General features: G+C 36.1%; 1 protein-coding gene across 6 annotated transcripts in view; it reads left to right on the plus strand.

Moving 5' to 3' along the window:
* Nucleotides 1–21,270, plus strand: part of Luzp2 (leucine zipper protein 2) — a 386,349-nt gene that overhangs the window by 165,509 nt on the left and 199,570 nt on the right. For 5 of the 6 annotated variants that reach the window (XM_039100990.2, XM_039100987.2, XM_008759472.4 and 2 more), the window contains exons 2-3: nt 14,153–14,270; nt 19,475–19,545. In XM_039100990.2, the coding sequence (XP_038956918.1) occupies nt 14,153–14,270; nt 19,475–19,545 (189 nt within the window). The remainder of the gene's footprint in view (nt 1–14,152; nt 14,271–19,474; nt 19,546–21,270) is intronic. The other variant, XM_039100991.2, reaches the window with a different exon arrangement.

The following is a 21,270-nucleotide window of genomic DNA, read 5'->3' on the forward strand; positions in this document are numbered from 1 at the left end:
TGAAGCCTTTTTGTAATAAAGTGCCAACATGTATACAACTCACAAGTTTCCTAAAATGTAGATAAAGCCATATAAACTCTGTTGTCATCTTTTATTTTTTACTGTTCTTGTGTGTGTTATATTACTTTGCCTGAAATATGTCTGGGAAAACAAAATATTACCCGTGGGAGGTTCTAGCTAAGTAAGCCTTTATTCCCAGGAGTAAACCATAGAGAGGAGCCTCTGGCCTAACCACCACTGGGAATTCTTTCCTGTCCTTTTTCAACTGCTGCCTGCTCTGATCCTGAGAACAGAAAGATTTAAGCATAATTGAGCCAAGATCCAATCCTTTTATCACCTTTCTCTCCTATAGCTTTCTGTTGCCTAAGTTATGGTAATCCCTTGCTAATTCCAGACCCACTCAGTGCCTTCATAGGTCATGTCATGGTCTTTAGTAGAATGGATTTGTGAATCATCACGCAGTCTGGAATAGAAAAGATTGAATACAAATGAAAGGTGGGCATGTCGTCACTCCAAAACTGCCTTTGGAATGCTCCTCTTTGTAGAATCAGAGGGACTACACAGGTCTTGGAGCTCACTTTACTTCTGACTTTAGAGTATCTTCTCTATCTCCCCCTCTCCTTTTCTCCCTGCCTCTCTTACTCTCTGATTAAAAATAATCTTCCAAGGAGCTGCTTCGAAAATAATTCAGCTTCAGAAGCTATCTAAATTGATACCATTCGAACCCATAACCAGGCAGAAGTTTCATTTCACATATCAGACAGAATGCAAAGCCACGTGTTCTTCTACTTAAAGGACAAGGTGTTTTAGCACAGATACACAGCATTAACAAAACAACAAAGATCTCAATTTTGTATTAAGAGGGTTATACTTCTCTGTGATGAATGATCTGGTGATACCTAAGCAAGTCTTTCTGAAAATAGTTACTACTTTTGAATCTAGTTGATACGCTTTCTCTGGTGTTAATTTTTTAATTACAAAGGATTTTAATGCTTGGGATATCCATGAAGAACATTATGTACCACAGTGCACCCTCCTCCCACCACCTTTGAAAGAATTAACTCTGTTTTCTTACAATCATGCATGTCATTTACCATATTGCAAACAAAAAATGCATGAAGCCCTACATTAGCTATGGGAAAATACCTGTCATAGCTAAAAATGATTTTAAAAGAAAAGAAAATAACGAGCATGAATGGGACAAAGGAGAAGCAGAGGTTTGCTTAGCATACTTTCAAAAAGAAAAGACTGATATTTATAAAAGTATGGAGCATGTTGGTACTGTTGCAGCTCTGGAGAGCAATTTAGAATCCCAGGTGTGCTCAAATATCCAGTGGTTGGCTTCTCATGATAATGTTAGGTGTCTGCTATGGCTTACAGTGCTCAAGTAGCTGTGGTGTGACCCTTAGTTTTTTGGAAAATGCCCTCTCTTCCCATTTTACATTGGTGATGTTCCAACAGGTATCTTTATCAACCTATCATTAAAAAGTATCTTTAAACAATTTTGTCCCTCTTAAAGTTAACTTATCAATAACTCAAAGTATTCTTTTCAAATGGGATCTATGAAACAAGCCAACAACAGATAAGCAAATAGATACACATAAATGTATACACACACACACACACATACACACACATACACACACAGAATGGATGCATATGCACATACACATATGAACACACACATATACAAGCATGCACATGTATGTGCACACATTCATGCACATTCACATGCATTTACACATATGTATGCATGCACACATAACACCACATGTGAACATATAACACACACAAATGCCCAAGCATGTGCATACACACATGCACATACATACACACATAATGCACGCAGACATAAACACATACAAACACAACTAAAGATTTTAAGAGACTTTGTTCAAGCAGGTTTCTTACTGGGAAACAAGTGAGCCTGTCTTTAAGGTATCCATGCCCTTCATGGGTGTGTGTGTGTGTGTGTGTGTGTGTATACATATATATATATATATATATATATATATATATATATGCATGCAACTGGAAGTTTTCGGAGTATACTGTATATTTTCCTAAGTGTCTCAAAGAGACAAAGCATCCCATTTAGTTTAACCAACATTGCCTGCCTGTGAAGTGTCAGATCAAAGAGAAATATTCAAATAGTAAACAAACATAGAAGACAAATTTTCTTCTAAATTTTCCAAATCTTTCCTTCCCAATTGCCTTCCACAATTTCTTTCATAGGGACAGTTTTTGTTCTTTGTTTTTCTTTTCTTTAGATTTAATATTTAAAATACCACTTATTCTATATAAAAAGAAATACATGTACAGCTTTCAGCTTTAATCCAGCTGTTACTGGGCAAGCACACTCCACATGAACATTCTGTCCAGCACAGTTACATTAGAAGAGACATTATGATTCCTGTCTCACATTTACCCTTACTATATGCTTGGGAAACAGCATATATTATTACTAGTTACTGTTGACTTCCTCCCACATATTGTCTTCTCCATATTTCCAATGATAACTGGCTACAATTGAGATAAATCCTAGTATCCCAATAGGAATGACCAAAGCAGTTAAAACTAGATGACTTGTCAATTTATGAGACTTTCCACAATTAGATTGTCTTCATATTTAGTGTTTGCTCTGAATTGCACTTCGGTTTGCTATATTTAGTAATTCTTTGCATCATTAAAGGTCCAACACAAATATCCTCAATTCTGTGAACTGTCTGTGATCGTTATATGTGAAGGTGACATTCCTCACTCTTTAATCCCCTTAGGGTTGTGTTTCATCTTCAGACCATTTCTGTGAATAGTCTGTGCATAGCTACATTTTTGAATACTTTGATGAAGGATCCTATGGGGCTGATAAAAATGTATTTTCCTAAAAATACACAAATGTAGGAATATGGTAAATGATAGATAGATAGATAGATAGATAGATAGATAGATAGATAGATAGATAGACAGACAGATAGACAGGCAGACAGATAGACAGACAGACAAACTGACTGATATATGTGGATGGGCCCAGCAACTGTGGATGGTGCCACCTTTTTACTGGAGAGCCTAGACTCTCTAAGGAAGGTAGCTAAATGTGAGCCTGAGAGCAAGCCAGTAAGCAATGTTTTTCCATGGTCTGTGCTAGTATTCCCAACTCGAGGTGACTGCCTGGAGGTCCTGCTCTGGATTCCCTCTGTGAAGGACTATAGCAGAGAATTGTAAGCCATGTAAGCCTTTTTGTTCACCAAGTTGTTTTTGATTACTGCTTTATCATAACAACAAGAAAGCAAACTAAGACCAATTTCTTTATTGTGTTGGCATTATGGTGGTGGTAACTTTTAGTCCAAGATATATATAATTGAAACCTCATTTATTACCCATTTAAACTTGCAGTCATTGTTTAAATGGCTCTATGCCTTATTATATTATTATATAATATAATATAATTATATAATTATATAATATATTATTATATAGTTATGAAGCTACTTATATGTCTAAGAAAATTTATAGAAATTTAATGGTAATGTAAATTTCTTAGCACATGCCTGACATATATACATAATATATATATTGGAAATTCATGATTTAAATATAAAACTGATCTAAATTTATGGCTACCACTACTGAATACTTTTTAAATATAGCATAATTGTTTTGAATTTAGTGAATAAAATTTTGTATTTCTTTCATTGTTATCATTATTCTATTTCTCTGAGGAAAAAAAAACAGTATTTTATATCTTATATGTCCTTCAGAGCTTTGGATTTTATGAAGAGTAACACCAAGGAAATGTGACTTATCTTTGTACATTTTTTAAATTAAAACAAAAACAAAAGTAAAATGCAATATGAATGAAACTAAACTTTAAGTATCCAAAGCTTAAAATATTAAGAAAAATTGAAAAGAATCAGAAAGATTATTAGCAGAATATAAGAGCCTGCCTTAAGTGGCTACTGTTGCCCTGGAAACAAAGATGCTTTAAACTGTAAAATTAAATCATGACTTTAGGAATAAAATAAAATGGGTTTAAGCACTTATAACTCTCTGTATAGTAGTAATTCTTTAAAAATATAAAATCTAACAAATAATTATAAAATCGAAATCATATCATGTGTTTGCTCAGAAAACTAACGTACTCCATAGGTTATAGGCTAAATTTTATGGAGATGACCATCCACACTTTTAGGGCAATAAGGTGATGTGTCCATCTGGATTACAAAACAAGCTGTAGATAAGACTGGATGACGGATGTCTGAATTTTTTAAAAAAAGTATAAATGCTAATTCCTTGAGTTAGCCGGAAATTATTAGAAGTTTCATGCTGTGATGTCAAACTGAACAATCTGTATTTAATTAAGAAAACTACTCCAGATACAATTACAGTACGGAGAACATTTTGTTCTCAAGATCTTTAAGCATTTCAGGTTGAGGCCATAAAATGGTTTTGTTATCACGGAAGAGGAAAAAAAGCAGGCAAATGTCATGACAGTAAGGTGGGTTGGCAGGGATTCTAATAACCAGTTGAAGACGGGATAATCTATAACGTCAGCTGGGTGCTGGAGCGAAGGTTAAAGTAGATGCTCCATTGCTTGCCTCAAGTCTTGAACTGTGAACTACATAAATAAGTATTCACTAACAGGGTAGTAGGATAAGTCCTTAAACATAAGGTAGGAAAACCTTCAGGGTCTCACAGAAGGGAAGAAGCTCACATAGTTTAATGAGCAGTGTGTCGACCCTATCAGCATGCAAATTGCATCTTCTTTAATAATAGTGTAAACATGGAAAATACTTGTAAAATAATTTTTTATGGTATACTACCAACAGCTCCATAATTCATATATGTAATCAATATGCATCTTGTCTAGAATTACGTTAAGTTTCTCAGGGGAAGAAGTAAGTTTTTCAGGTAGAGAGGTTGTGAATCGAAAGTTTTAGACGTTTAATTTAAGAAAAAATTTTTTGCGTATGTCCATCAGCCTGTGAGAAATCACAGAGACAGAATGACTCAAAGTCATGGTAGCTGTGTGCACCACACTTTCATAGGAGTATGCTGTGGCCAGTGAATGGGGTGGGATTTATAATTTGCTGTTGCAGATAGCACAGCAAAGAAAAAGAATGGAAGAATTGTGAAGGAATAGCACATATGAATGGAAAAGAATCAACAAACTAAGATACATCTAAATCCTGTTAACAGCTACAGCAAAATGCTCAAGAATCCAGGAACACATTTGTTTGCATGCATACACAAGAATAAAACAAAAGAAAAAGAAGGCCTTTCACAAACATCTCTGAAAAATATTGAAAGTTCTACCCAACAATCTGGAAGAAGATGATTATACCAAAATTCTATTAAATACTGAACAATTAATAGAGTTTAGCACTAAATTAAGGTAATAAAGAGAAATCACAATTATCTAAGCAATATCATTTCATATAAGCTTAAAATATTCTACAAATAAGGTTTTAAATACACTACTACTATGAGCAAAAATCATATACAAACATCTAATTCATGTTATTTTTAAATGGATGGTTAAAAAGTTAACCTTGGTAACCACACTAAAATATTTTCATATATCTCTAAGATAAATTAGAATGGTAAAAAGCCATGGTATCAGTGATAAAGAACCATGAATTTGTGATGATAAATGTAACTGAGATAAATATTAAAGACTGTAAGTACCTAGTAATGCTAAACCTACTTACCAATTAAACCTTCATTTTTATTGTTTTTTTAATTGGTTATTAGTTAATTTATTTATTTACATTTCAAATGTCATCCTCTTCCCGGTTTCCCCTCTGCAAACTCCCTGTACTACCCATCCTCCCCACTGCTTCTAAGAGGGTGCTCTTCCACCCACCTACCCACTCCCACCTCACCACCCTAGCATTCCTGTATGCTGAGACATCAAGCCTTCACAGGACCAAGACCTCCCCTCTCTTTGATGCCTGATAAAGCCATCCTCTGCTACATATGCAGCTGGAGGCATGGGTCCCTTCATGTGTACTCTTTGGTTGATGGTTTAGAGTCTTAACTATATAGATGTGGATGCTTGCAGCCAACCATCTCCAATGGAGGAGTTAGGGGAAGAACTGAAGATGAAGGGGTTTGCAACCCCACAGGAAAAACAACAATATCAACCCACCGGACCACCCCCCCAGAGCTCCCAGGAACTAAATCAACTAAATTTTTCAATTGGCGCTCATAGAAGTAGTATGTGAGCATCAAATACAAAACTACAACATACGATGTACAGCCACTGAAAACAGTTAAAAGCTGTAGATGCATCCTGGACAGAAAACATGTAAATGCTCTTTCTGCAACATGCTCAACTTATGAGTTTCATTTTCATGTGCACTGAAGCAATAATGAGATACTATACAGAGTCACTGAACTTACTGAATTTAAAAAAAATCTTGAAAATGCCAGTAGAGACAAAAATATGAAGTGACAAATAGTCTTTACCTGTCCTACTCCATAACTTAATCTGTTCAATTTATTGGCCATGGTTGCTAAACAAATGTGTGACTATGGGAATATTTTGTGGTGCATGTATTTTATTTCTAGGCATTTAGGCATTTTCTGGTATGATTATATTCACATCTCAACAGGACAAGTTATATGAAATATCCATTATTCATAACAGTCAAAAGCACTATTCATAAACACGCAAATACTAGAAAAATGCACATCTATCTATCAATATTGGAGAAGACAGGTTGCAATAAATTATTCTCTATCACACTTTTGTTGAAGCAAAAATTGGCAAGCTATCATAAAAATGGATGTCAGCAACCTGGTCATGTTTTTGGAGGGAGGGGAATGTGCTGAATGAGTGGGTGTAAGCTGGCTCTTCTCCCATAGTTTCTAGTCCTTAAATTTTTTGATATACCCAGTTTTTAATTGGTTAATTATTTTTTCCTAAGATTGTGTTTATTTTTGAGTATATCCAGTACCACAGTAACATCTGTCTTTACAAGTGGCCTGAGAAAATGATTCCTTTTGAAAGTTTTACAAATGTCTATATTCGAGAATGATCTTCATGTGATACATCTTGTGTTAATGATCAGAAAGAATGGTTTCTCTCATTTTAGCTTTCCAACATTGCTTTGAGAGCTGTATCATCAAAAAAAAGCGGTAGTGACATATATTAATTTCTTTGCAGTGCTCAAGTATAAACATGAGCTAAAATGACATATGAGACTATGTGTACTGCTACATAGTTAGATGCACAGATATTATCTATATCCTTAATAAAACTTAGTGAGTGCATTTTCAATTAAACGCCTGGTAGGTGTCTATACAAATCTAACATTATAATTCTAAAATTGATGGAAGAGAATCAAAAACAAAACAATTTTAATAAGACAAGAAGCAGAAGAATTGATGGGAACCAACTTAAAAAGAAAGAGAATATGACATACAGTTTTAACATGTCAATCATTTTTCTCTGAAATAGACCTTTTTATAAGTGAAACAGGATATACAACAACAAAAAAAACTTGTCTCCCTTCTTTACCTATTGACTGACTCTGATATATGAATAGTAGATATATAGATAAGCAGATAGCTGAGAGATAAAAGATTTATTGATAATATAAGCAAAGAGATGATAGACGATTCTTTGATGATAATAAGAAATAGATAATAGGTAGGCAAGTAGATAGATAATAGATGATAGATAAAAAGATAGACAGATCGATTGATAGACATAGGTAAATGATGGATAGATAATTAAACAGTTGATAATGATAAATAATTAATAGTTTTAAATTATGAAGAGACATTTTAATATAAAATCATAGAAATACATTTCAACATAGAACAATTATCACAAACTATATGAATAATGAATTCAGAAATATAACCTGGACCCTCGAGATGTCTTAGACACTGGACCACTAACCAGGCAGCACACACCAGCTGAAATGAGGCCCCTAACACATATACAACAGAGGACTGCCAGGTCTGGGATCAGACAGAGAAGATGGGCCTAATGCTCAACAGACTGGAGACCCCAGGGAGTTTAGAGGTGAGGTGGAGTGGAACATTTGGTGGTAGGGACATGCTCCTGGTGACATGGGTTAAGGAGGAGCTATGGGATGTGGAACAGTTGGAGCGTGGAAAAGGAGGGGAATAAAATCGTGAGTGTAAAAAAAAAGATTAAATAAAATTTAAAAAAATAAAGTTCGATAAAATTCTTACAATAAATAGAATTTTATTAAAAACGAAAATTATTTTGACTTTTATACATTAAAACTTTAGCATTTGGTATATTAGAAGTAAATTTATTTTCAGATAGACTTTTTGTAAAAAAATCAAGTTAAAATACATTTGTTATGGTGGGGTATAAATAGGACTAGATTCTTATAAAAGCAAAATTTTGAACACAGAATCACAGAGGGAAAAAAGCTATGCAAGAAATTGGGCTCTCTACATTAAGAGAAGTCCAAGGCAGAGAATATTCCTGCACAGTTTCAGAATTCAACCGTGAGCCAGGTTGATTTTTTTTTTATCGAGATTCCATAATTGTGACACAAAAATTGTATTTTCATCACGACCCATTGAGCAGTACTTTGTTGTGACAGCCTTAGCAAAATCTAACCTGACTTAAAAGTGAGTAGAACTGGCAGAGAAATGGAAGCCAAAATTTGTGAAAATTGACCTATTATCTCACAAAGTAGCTGAGAAGCATGTTACAAAGTAGCTGTAAGTCTGTGTTGGCTAGTATTTGTCAACTTGACACTAGAGTTATCTGAGAACAGAGAACCACAGCTGAGAAAATGCCTCCCTATAAATTTGGTATGAAGGCATGTCTCTGAAACAATTAGTGATTAACCTGGGAGGGCCCATTTCACAGTGAGCAGTGCTACCTCTGGATGGTGGTCCTAGGAAGGAAGAGCAGTAACCAGCACTTATCTGTGGCTTCTTCATCAGTTCTTGCTTCCACGTTTCTGCCTTGAATTCTTGAGCTAACTTCTCTGGGTGATGGATTAAAAAGAATGAAGCCATTTCCTCCCCAAATTGTTTTTGGTCATGGTCACCATCACAGCAATACTATAGTGAGTAGTGCAGATTCCAGTCCTGTGACATTCACATGTATTCTTTCAAAGGGGAAGACAGTATTCTCTCTTTGTGGAAGTATAGAAAAAGTATCAAATGCCTAGATAAACTAATATGTTTCAGAGACTGCAACATGACTATCACATATTGAAATTAACTTCATAGTTTTAATGCACTATCTTCACCTATGAGAATATTATTTGTCCAGAAATAGTCAAAGAAATATGTGTATAGCCATATTACTGAATTTCATTACTTTGTAAGAGAAAGAAATTGGGAATTCTACACCTGCCATGGTAGAAACAACTGCAGTGCACACAGAGCAGAAGGGATAATAGATCAGCTGGTAAGACCTCCAGAAGACTTGCAGTCAGTGGCAGAACATGGGAGAAGGATGAGCCTTTTTATTTCATTATGTTTTTAAAGAAAAATTTTTATTGGAAGATAAACAGCACTTACTATAAATAGAACTTACTGTGGTCACTTCTGCCCATTTCTACTTTGTAGAGATATACAATGTTTGAAACTAAAAGGTGGTGATTAGTTGGGTAAGCTTCCTGGCTATATCTCTCTAATTCATTGTATCCTGTTCATAATCACTGTTGCATGTACTGAACAATAGATTGTTTAAAGTCCAGAGGTACATTTCCTCATGAAAGCTTGAAACTCTTAATATAATAATGAAATTAAAAATGATTGCAAACTGTATTAAAATAGCAAAGGAAATAATACTCATAATTTAATTTAATGAAAAATCATAGGAAATAAGCAAAAGCAATTTTGAATATTTATATGTCTTGTATAGAAGGAAGAAGCAATAGACTATAAATTTCATGGAATGTGTGATGAACATTTCATCTAACCTCATAGCCAGGTCAGCACTCTTGTTCAAAGTCAGTACATTTTAGAAGAGTGGTGGAGACAGGGAGCTCTGAGCTGACTGATAGACCACTTCCATAATAGTATCTTGCCCTTGAAAGTGATTTATTATCTTATTGACTCAGTTATTTCAACTGTAAAATAGGGTTAGCAGGAGAGTCTACCTCCTGGAGTTATTTTGAAAATAAAATGAGTTCTATCACCTCTCATGCAAAATGATGTCAATGTGTTTTATCAGTCGATTTGATTTGTAATATACTATATGATTATCTGGGGCTATGTTTATGGTATAAGAGAAACCACAGACATGAAATGATACTGTACATTTGGAAGAAACAGGGATGAGCTATTGTTATTATGTTATTTGATTTTGTCAGTCTGACCTATGAACCCCAGTGACACTCTGTAAGAGTATGATTATTGACTAATCATTTTTTGATCAGGTCTGTGTCAGGGCCGTTGAGGCATAGTATGCTTCTTACCCATGAACCACTCCAGTTTCCTTTTGGACAATAAGAAGCTGAAGGGTAGCAAATACCTTCATTTAGCAAATAAAAAAAAAGACAAAAATCATCACTGAAACCTACTCTAGATGAACTAAATTTGCTAATGACTGATAAACTCTACAGCGCAAATTATTCTATAATTCTGTGGAACACCCATGAAATTCAATAAAACCTTTTTCAGGAATAAAGACACTACTCATTTTTAAAACCTTATCATTTGCGTCGGGGTCAAAGCTTTGTATAAACTACACGATATAACACAAGAGTGTGTGTAAAGCCAGTATCAATTTTGTTGCTGTCGTTACACACAAACTAACAGTAAGAAAAAACAGTACTCATTTAGGCAAGCTTACAACTGAATACAACCATCTTTCACTACACAGCGCTCTGTGACTTCTTGATGAAGCGCTTGTTCCAAAAGTTCCTGAAATCTGAAACACAGCATCTTTTTATTAACTGCCATGTTCATCCAAAAAGTACATAAAAGCAAAATAATTTCTTGAGTTCTTTGTACATATTGGATATTAGCACTTTATCAGATGTAGGATTGGTAAATATCTTTTTCCAAAAAGATGAATTTCATGAAGTCATTGTTTTTAAAAGCTGAGTAATACTCTATTGTGTAAATGTACAACATTTTCTGTATCCATTGCTCTGTTGAAGGATATCTGGGTTCTTTCTAGCTTCTGGCTATTATAAATAAGGGTGCTATGAGCATAGTGGAGCATATGTCCTTGTTATATGTTGGAGAATCTTTTGGGTATATGCCCAGCAGTGGTATATCTGGTTCCTCACATAGTACTATGTCCACTTTTCTGAGGAACCTCCAGACTGATTTCCAGAGTGATTGTAACAGCTTGCAATCCCACCAACAATTGAGGAGTGTTCCTCTTTCTCTACATCCTTGCCTGGTTCAACTGGAGGTCAGCATGTAGAAGAATGCAAATCGATCCAATCTTATTGCCCTGTAAAAGCTCAAGTCCAAGTGAAGCAAGGACCTCCACATAAAACCAGATACACTCAAACTAATAGAAGAAAAAGTAGGGGGTCGTCTGGAACTCATGGGCACTGGAGAAAATTTCCTGAACAAAACACCAATGACTTATGCTCTAAGACCAAGAATCGACAAATGCCTAAGGGAAATATAAATCAAAACAACCCTGAGATTCCACCTCACACCAGTCAGAATGGCTAAGATAAAAAAAACTCAGGTGGCAGCAGATGCTGGCGAGGATGCGGAGAAAGAGGAACACTCCTCCATTGTTGGTGGGATTGCAGACTGGTACAACCACTCTGGAAATCAGTCTGCAGGTTCCTCAGAAATTGGACATTATATTACCTGAGGACCCAGCCCTACCTCTCCTGGGCGTGTACCCAAAAGATGCTCCAACATACAACAAAGACACGTGCTCCACTATGTTCATTGCAGCCTTATTTATAATAGCCAGAAGCTGGAAAGAACCCAGATGCCATTCAACGGAGGAATGGATACAGAAAATGTGGTACATCTTACACAATGGAGTACTACTCAGCTATCAGAAACAATGACTTCAGGGTTGGAGATTTAGCTCAGTGGTAGAGCACTTGCCTAACAAGAGCAAGGCCCTGGGTTCGGTTCCCAGCTCCGAAAAAAAAAGAAAAAACAAAACAACAACAAAAAAGACAAAACAAAACAATGACTTCATGAAATTCATAGGCAAATGGAATGAACTAGAAAATATCATCCTGAGTGAGGCTACTCAATCACAGGAAAACACACTTGGTATGCACTCATTGATAAGTGGATATTAGCAAAAAGCTCAAATCAGCTAAGATGCAATCCACATGAAGCTCACGAAGGACAACCAAGGTGCAGATATCTCAGTCCTTCTTAGAAGGAAGAAGAAAAAATTCAGAGGAGGAGATATGGAGACAAAGTTTAGAGCAGAGGCTGAAGGAATGGCCATGCAGAGAATTCCCCACCTGGAGAACCAGCCCATATACATACAGTCATCAAACCCAGACAATATTGTTTTTGCCAAGAAGTGCATTCTGACATGAGCCTGATATAGCTGTCTCCTGTGAGGCTCTCCTAGAGCATGACAAATACAGAGGCAGATGCTCACAGCCAACCGTTGAACTGAGAATGGAGTCCTCATTGGAGGAGTTAGAGAAAGATTGAAGGAGCTGAAGGGATTTGCTACCCCTTAAGAAAACAATACCAACCAACCAGAGCTCCCAGGAACTAACCCACTACCCAAAGAGTACATACACATGGACAGACTCATGGCTCCAGCTGCATGTGTAGCAGAGGATGGCTTTGTTGTGCGCCAATGGGAGGAGAAGTCCTTGGTCCTGCCAAGCCTGGAGCCCACCAGTGTAGGGGAATGTCAGGGTGGGTAGGTGAGAAGGGGTGGGTGGTTAGGTGGGGGAACACCCTCATAGAAGAACAAGGAGTGGGGACGCGATAGAGGGTTTATGGATGAGAAACCAGGAAAGGAAATAACATTTAAAATGTAAATAAAAAATGCAAAATAATTTACAAGCACAGGTTTCATATTCATTTTTCTTCCTCTGATGTACGAAAACCAATCTCATGCTTCCTGTTTATTTGTATCTAATGTAGTCAGGTACTCTAGCCTGGACGACCTGCATGTTGGCTTCTTTGTCTACGTCTCACTCTGGGACAGCTTTACTCTCAATTGTCTGGTCAGGGAAAACTTTCCAAACCACAAATTTTACCTTGTCCCCGCCTTACTAGAACATTTTTAGTTAACCCCTTATTCTTCAAATGCATACCCAAGTCTTAACATCACTCCAAAGGCTGGTGTGTCTTTCCCCCTTCTCCCATATTTTCTGACCAGCAACCAGATCTCTCACTCTTTCATCAGGGTTTCACAGCTGACACCTGTTTATTTAAAATAACTTTATTGCCACTAATAATTTACAAGCACTTTCTCCATTTTTTCCCTAATTCATATTTACTACCATAATAAATGTATCTTTTGTATTTTCTTGGGAAGTCCTCTTTGGATTTTGTTGTCGTTCTCTTACATCTTCCAGTTAATCACTCTATTAGGCATAAGATGAGGGTGGGGTGGTTTTTGTTTGTTTTCAACTAGAAAATCCTTTTTCTTTGCCCTATAAGGTCACAAGTACACACAAACAAATCATATATACTTCATGATGAGCTTTGCCTTTTATATAAATTTTACCTTTTTGGTTCACTGGAATTTCTGTATTCATCTACTGACTTCCATAATGTTTTTCCTTTCCCTGTCATGCCTTTAAAATGCAATAGCAGTTCTTGAACATATTTGAAAGAGGGTTCATTTCCCTTGGGTTTTCGTCTCTGTCGACTAAGGATGAAATCCAGAGACCCTGCTTTCTTTCTAACTCTACCCTCAAGTGTATTTCTCAGTACGAAAACCTACCTAAGATTCTGGGATCTTTCCCCACACCCCTTCTCTTGCAACAAATATTAAATTCCTAGAAAAAATGGTAATGTGGAAACTGTGTCCTGTCTAAACTAAAGCTGGTAAACTAAATTTGCATGCAGTGAAACCCTCAGTCTGAATAGTTCTCTCTGAACGTGAAGTCTTTAATATAGAAATGCCCATTAAAGTTTTAGTCTAGTTTCCTGAATCTCTCAGGCTTTCTGGTTATGCCTGAGGTCAGATGGAAATGTATAGAGGGCTCTCACACCCTTTTCTCTGTGTTAGACAGGACTATGAAGAGCTAGAGAAGCAGCTGAAGGAAGTCTTTAAGGAACGTAGCACGGTCCTGCGGCAGCTGACAAAGACATCCAGGGAACTGGACGGGATCAAAGTCAACCTTCAGGTGAGTTGGACACTAATGTTTTCAGCAGCAGAGGAGTCCATTCACCCCCATGGGACGGATATGCATTTTTAAACAATTTTCTCTACATCTCTGGGCTTGACCACTCCAGTTATTATTTATTATTATTTGAGCTTTGAAATGAAATAGGCTTTGAAATGGTTCAGAGACCTGCAGTTTCCAAACATCAAAAGGAGAAAACTGTGTGTTTGGCAAAAGCCATCAGTTCCTACCAGCTTCCAAGATCAATTTGACCCCTGTGTTCTTCTTATTATAAAATGATGGAAAGGTATTATGAATGAAATATTTGGAAGAGAATTTCAGATTTTCCCTAGGACAGCTCTAAATATCCCTTGAACAACTTCTCTATAGAAATGGATAAATGTTAAAGGAGACTACCATGTTTAAAATAAGACAGAACAAAAGAAATGTCTATTTCAGATAAAAATCTTTTGGGGAGAGTTCATTTTTGGTTTTTCAAGACCAGGATTCTCTGTGTAACCTTAGCTGTCCTGGAACTCACTCTGTAGACCAGATCTGCCTGCCTCAGTCTCTCAAGTGATAGGATTAAAGGCATGTGCACCTACATCACAGTTAAAAATCTTTTCCAAACACTTGATAGTGCTTTGTTTCTCCTGTGAACATACATTTTTATTATATTGAAAATAGGGGTTTTTTCATACAATATAGTCTAATTATGGTTTTTCCTCCCCAAGCCCCTCCAGGTTCTTGACAATCTCTCCTTCCATCAAGATCTACCCCTTTCTGTCTCTTGGGAGAAAACAAACAGAATCTAAGAGATAATAATAATAAAGCAAAATATAATAAGATAAAAGCAAGGTAATCAGAATAGGACTAAAAGAGAAGGAAAGGGGCCAAGGAAAAAGCACAAGAAACACTTATGGGCACAGATACATACATGTCCGAACCCACAGGAATCCAATAAAAACACAAAACCAGAAGGCAGAATTTATTCCTAAAGGAAAAAAATATTATGAGACACAACATTCTGCAATTAAGAACAGTACTTTGATGTCTGACTTTTCACATTGGATTCACTGAGTACCGACCATATACTAAATTCTTTAGTGACATTCCATGATGCAATTCTTTTAATAAATGTAGGAGATGGTACTCTTGATGTGACTTTTCTTGCATAAGCAATATTGTCTACAGAAAGTTCCTTGTTCTTTGGAAATCGGTAAGGACTCTAGAGATTAAATGTAAACTATTTTGCTTCAGAGCCTTTCCACATACCACAGAAATGAGGCTGTATATTATCTTGATCCTCAAAGTCTTTATGATACGCTGATGCCATGATGTTTGGTAGAGAAGAAATGCTGATGGTGCAGTCAGCCACTAGTTCATTGACTTTGGTCCAGCTCATATATTGACTTATCTTTCCATAGCTTATATTTATTGTACACATGAAAACTAATATTTTTATAATGTTTAGAATGATCACACAGGTAAGGAATGAGCAGTGCCTGCATTTGAACTTATCATTTAACCTCATGTTGCAGAAGTTGTGCTAAATGTTGAAAGAGTAAAACTAGTCACGCTGCTGTAGAACATGCTGACAGGTAAAAGGATTAGGCGTTCATGAAAAATAGTGCTAGGAATCCAAGCATCAAATTTCTGCAAACTAAATAGAAGGATTCAAGAGGCGACGGATCGATTTTGTTTTATTTGGCAAAGCCAAAGACACAGATTACTGAAAAGAAAATTAGCAGGTAAACAAGCCTGGGAGGAATAATCAAGACACCTGTCTGTTCTCCAGGGGAAGGAACACCTGGCACAGAAGCATATCGTATCAGCAGCATATGGTGAAATGCCCTGGAGTGGTCAGTGATTAGTTTTCCCAGGACTGTTTCCTAAATCAACGTGTCTCCTTATAAACTAGAATGTTGCTTAAGAAAAGTTTTTATGGAGCTCTGTTTTGTGAAAGCATAAAAGTCTTCACTGAAATGTTGTTAAAACTTTGAAAATGGTTCTTTTGTTTGTTGTTTTGTGGTACGTTTCACACATGATGCCTTCCATTGTTTATCTTAACAAATCCTTTTAGCAAACTCTCCACAAAAGCAGCATGCTATTGTTTGCATTATAAAATGAAGAGCAGAATGCTTAAGTGTATCTCAGGATGTGGGTAAGTTCATTCTCATAAGCAAAGGGTGACATTGGATTTCAAACATAAAGTAAATAAATATATAACTACATGTTATATATTTCCTGACAAAATGACAATTTCCTGACAAAATGTGAACAAAATGTCTTTACATCCCAAAGAGAGAACCAGCAACATCCCGCAGAAACTGTCCCACATAATATAAGACAAAGAATAGTACTTTGATGTCTGACTTTGCACCTTGCATTCACCTACCATATACTAAATCTTCAATGGCATTGCATAGTATAATTCTTTTATATAAATATAGGCAATGGTGCTCCTGTAATTTTTCTTGGTGAACTGTTGAGTTAAATTGGAGTTAATTACAAGAGTGTGGAGATCATCCAAGGCATGGGCTACAAACATCTATCCTTTCTCATCAACCTTAGGGAAATTTTATTGTTTTGCTTGTTTGCTTTTAAGATGGGCTCTAGCTTTCATGCAGGCCTTGAGCTTGCTAAGGAGTCAGTGATGAATATGTACTTCTGATCCTCATGCCTCCAGGTCCTCAGTTTTGGGATCACATGTGCTTCCTACTACGTGCATTTGTTCAAATCACACTGGACCTGGAATCTGGAGATTTCTACAAGCTGGGCAGGCACTCTACCAGCTGCTCAGCTGAATTAAAAACATACCCTGTCTTCAATAAGATGAAATTAGGCCCAATTTTGGGAAAAGATGTTGGAAATAATCCCAGTCACTTTGAATTCAAGATAACAGGCACATCCTATCCAGGTGACAGAGTTCCTTAATACATCAAACATGTATTCTTATATATTTATTTCAGTATTTTACTAACTTTTTTTAGAGTTTTCTTATTTCTTAAAAGCATTTGTTTCTCTGTTTAATTTTATATGAATGAATGTTTCGCCTGCACATATTTGGACACTATTTGCATGCAACACATGTGGAGGCCAGAAGAAGGTGTTGGATTTCTTGGAACTGGAGTTACAGATAGTTGTTAGCCTCCTTGTGGGTGCTTGGAACCAAACTCTGGTCCTCTGCTAGAGGAGAGAGTGCTCTTAACTACTCTCTCCAGATTCCTCTTAGACTTTTTGTTTGTTCTGCATATTCATTTGCTTTTTAATTGCTTTTTAGTTTAAAGCAGGAAATCTAACTTTTGAAAATGGATTTCCAGGCTGTCCCTCTTCATAACTTTATCCTGTGTAGAAGGAGAATCAATATGTATGATCAATAAGATGATCGATAAGTATGTTATTTAATAAGTTGGTAAATCTACCTTCTTATCACTAAAAAAACAAGTCAAAATCATCGTGAAATAATGGTATACTCTTCACTGGATATTGCTGAAGACAAAGTAAGTACATGAAACAGCTTATCCATCACTGATGTCATCTGATCCATTGCTTTCCTATTGCTGAACTGTGTGTACAGCCAGTTAATGAATCATAGTTTTAATTATGCACTGTACTTACTTATATCCCTACCTCCATGGCTAGGGTTTAAAAAAAAACAAATTTTAGTAGAATCCTCCGACTTTTCAATCTGCATTTTCTTCAAAACACCCCAAATGTAGGCAATAGTCAGTAATACATAACACATTTTAAATCTCTTTCTACCTCCTCTCATCTGAGTTAACTCATAAATGAAAATGCCCCCTTATGCATTTTATAACTATTTTATTAAATTAAGCAATCATAGGGTTGACTTTTTTATCTATCCAGGTAGATGATCCATGACAGACATTGATCAGTCAGTCTTCTGATTGCCGAGATTTCCCACTTTATTTCCTTATACTGCCCTCTTGGTCTGGTGGGAGAAACTGTTTTCTGTAAGTACATGGAGTGCTGCCCACTGGACACTTCCTAGAGATACTGTCAGTTAGTCCTTGTCAGCTCAGCCCCTAGGTATCTCTGGTAAAGCTAACACTGTTTTAAATTTCTCTGTTGAACACCAGGCTGAAACACTCTTCAGGCAGCAGCATGCTTTATAAGTCTTTCCATAATTCAGGGTAGGTGTCTGTTAAACATCTAGGAACAATGGACTCACTGCTACACTGTTGTCATTTTCCAACATTCACAGCTACTCTGTAGAAACTGTTATTGCCTCTTTATTTAAACTTTTAATATCAAACATGACAGGTTACTTTATTAAACAGTTTTCTGAGTATAAATAAGAAAGTTATTAGGAAAGGTTTAATACGAAAGATCCTGGTATAAGAAGCACTGGGGGAACATTTCTGATCTAATTTATGGCCTTTGAATCTTTAATTTACAAGTATCTAAGTGATAATGACTGAAGCATCATATGTTATTCTCTTAACACCTATGTATAATGACAAGTCATAAAATTATGTGGTCTTCTGTCATTATGTATCCTAACACGTTACTTAGAAATAAGACATAGACATGAATGAACGAGCATGTATGTGCCTTTGACTGCTTTCAACTTCAATCACGTTCCTCCCTCACCTACACGGGAAAGATTTTACGCGGTCTTCCATCTGTTATAATGACACAAGAACTAATTCAAATTAGAGGACAAACATTAAAGGAACTAGAGAAGGTATTTTTTAATTTCATTTATAAAGAGGACCACATGAGATAGCTCAGTGAGTTAAGGTGCTTGCCAGTCAAGCCTGGTGACCAGAGTTTCATGTTTGGAACTCAGGTAAATCTAGAATAGTAGTAACTTCATAACTGTTCTCTGACCTGCAGATCTGCACCGTGACAGGTTTCACAACACACATATCACATGAGCATGCAGACAGACACGCACCTAAAATAAAAACTTTCAAGATTCTCTTAAAAAAGAAAAATGAGGCATTTGCAGGATATTGCTCTTTTCTCCAATATCAGTCCAAACCCATTCGTGTACTAAGAGGTGAACATGTCTTACTGTGTACCAGGAACCCCTGTGTACATCCTTGGCACCATCAATACTTGAGGGAACTCATTTTCATAGCTTCATTTAATAAACCAACTGCCTTCAAAACTGATACTAAATATTGACAATATTAATACAAGTGAATGACAGTGTTTTATCTTAATAAGGTGCCTTTTCTTCATTTCTCTTCCAGTCTTTGAAAAATGATGAGCAATCCTCCAAAACTGATGTTCAGAAGCTTCTAGAGTTAGGCCAGAAACAAAGGTAAGATGGGAGTTCTATATTAGTTTCTATTATTTTATTTTCCTTTAATTTAATATTTCCTCCCTACCCCTACACCTACCCCCTCTATTTTACAACACTATTAAAATACAGCCAGGGAGTTTACCAAAACAGATTACTATGTATAAACTTATCTTCTGTGTACACTTGGGTGCATATGAGATTTATACCGGACTTTGTGTAAATAGTTATCTCGTACCATACATCTACATTTTAGACAGCAACTGAGCAAATTAATTAAGCTAGAAGCAGTTACATAAACTGCTGAGACCTATATTCTTGGGGTCTGAACTATAAAAATTCATCAAATTCAGTGTCCACATAATTCCAAGCTGGCTTTCTGATCAACAGGCAACTACACATACCAAGTAACAGAACAGGTCCCTGATTTTAAGTCCAGTCATCAACCTGGGTCTCCACTGATGATCTTATATATTGACTCTGAAACCTGTCTTTGACATTGACATGCTTTCAGATTAGGTCAAAAATGTAGTTAAGAGGGCTGGAGAGATGGCTCAGTGGTTAAGAGCATTGACTGTTCTTCCTGAGGTCCTGAGTCCAAATCCCAGCAACCACATGGTGGCTCACAACCATCTGTAATGAGATCTGATGCCCTCTTCTGGTGTGCCTGAAGACAGCTGCAGTGTACTTATATATAATAAATAAATAAATCTTTAAAAGAATGTAGTTAAGATATCAGTGTCATACATTACTCTTTATTATGTACAATGGTGAGTTTTGGCTCTACATTATTAGATACTAATATTAAAATAGTTTTATATCCTATATTATCTTTTTCACAATTTCTTTTAACAAAAACAATAAGCCACAGGCTTGGTAGTTTATCACCTCAGTCATCTACTGTCTGGGTGATAGACTGTTTTTTAATGGTGTATTTTGGGTTTCTTGTCTGCAAAACACAGCTCATTATCTTAATATCTGTTTTATTTTAAAAGGGAGTTTGAATGAATATAAAACACACTGACCTCTTAGAACTGGGGAGTTTAATAGTCTTCCTGTTCTACTGGGGTGTTTGAAGTGTTCAGAGTTGGTAGAATTTGGTCAAAATTATAAGATTTCAGTTAAAAAAAAAAGGAAAAGTATGTGGTATCTATTGAACAACATAGCAACAATCCAACATTGTATTGAAAAATGTGTCAACAAAGGGAGTAATTGTTGCTTAAAATAAACTAAGAATTGTGGAAATTATTATGTTAACAAATGACTTCATCTCAATAAAAGCAAATGAATAAAAGATTGAAAAAAGCCTACAAAAATAATATCTGAATAACTCAAATCAGGTGTCAGTGATTAACAAAACTGGAGAGAACTGGGTCTGAAGTCAAATATTTTAGGGGATGGCCCAGAGTAGATCTCAGTGTCCAACATTGAGACCTCAAAGTAAGTAGCTCGCAGGGAGGGGAACATTTAATTTCAGGAGAATGGTTATGCTAACTCCATTTAGGATGAAAAGGAGATATCAACAGTAGGGAAGCTATGGTTCCAAGGGGACAGGGAAAACTAGGAAATGAAGACTTTCTTTTGTTAGAATCATATTGTTTCAGAAAATTTAGCCTTTATCATAGGAAGGCACAGGTAAGGTGCCTGAGTAAAAGTGTAGTACTTGACTCTATTTTCTTAGGTTTTTAGGTCTGTTTATAATAATATACAAAACCCTTAGTCCAACTGGGAGAATGGCGTTAAGTC

The sequence above is a fragment of the Rattus norvegicus genome, chromosome 1 (genome assembly GCF_036323735.1).
Source record: "Rattus norvegicus strain BN/NHsdMcwi chromosome 1, GRCr8, whole genome shotgun sequence".
Classification (NCBI taxonomy): domain Eukaryota; kingdom Metazoa; phylum Chordata; class Mammalia; order Rodentia; family Muridae; genus Rattus; species Rattus norvegicus.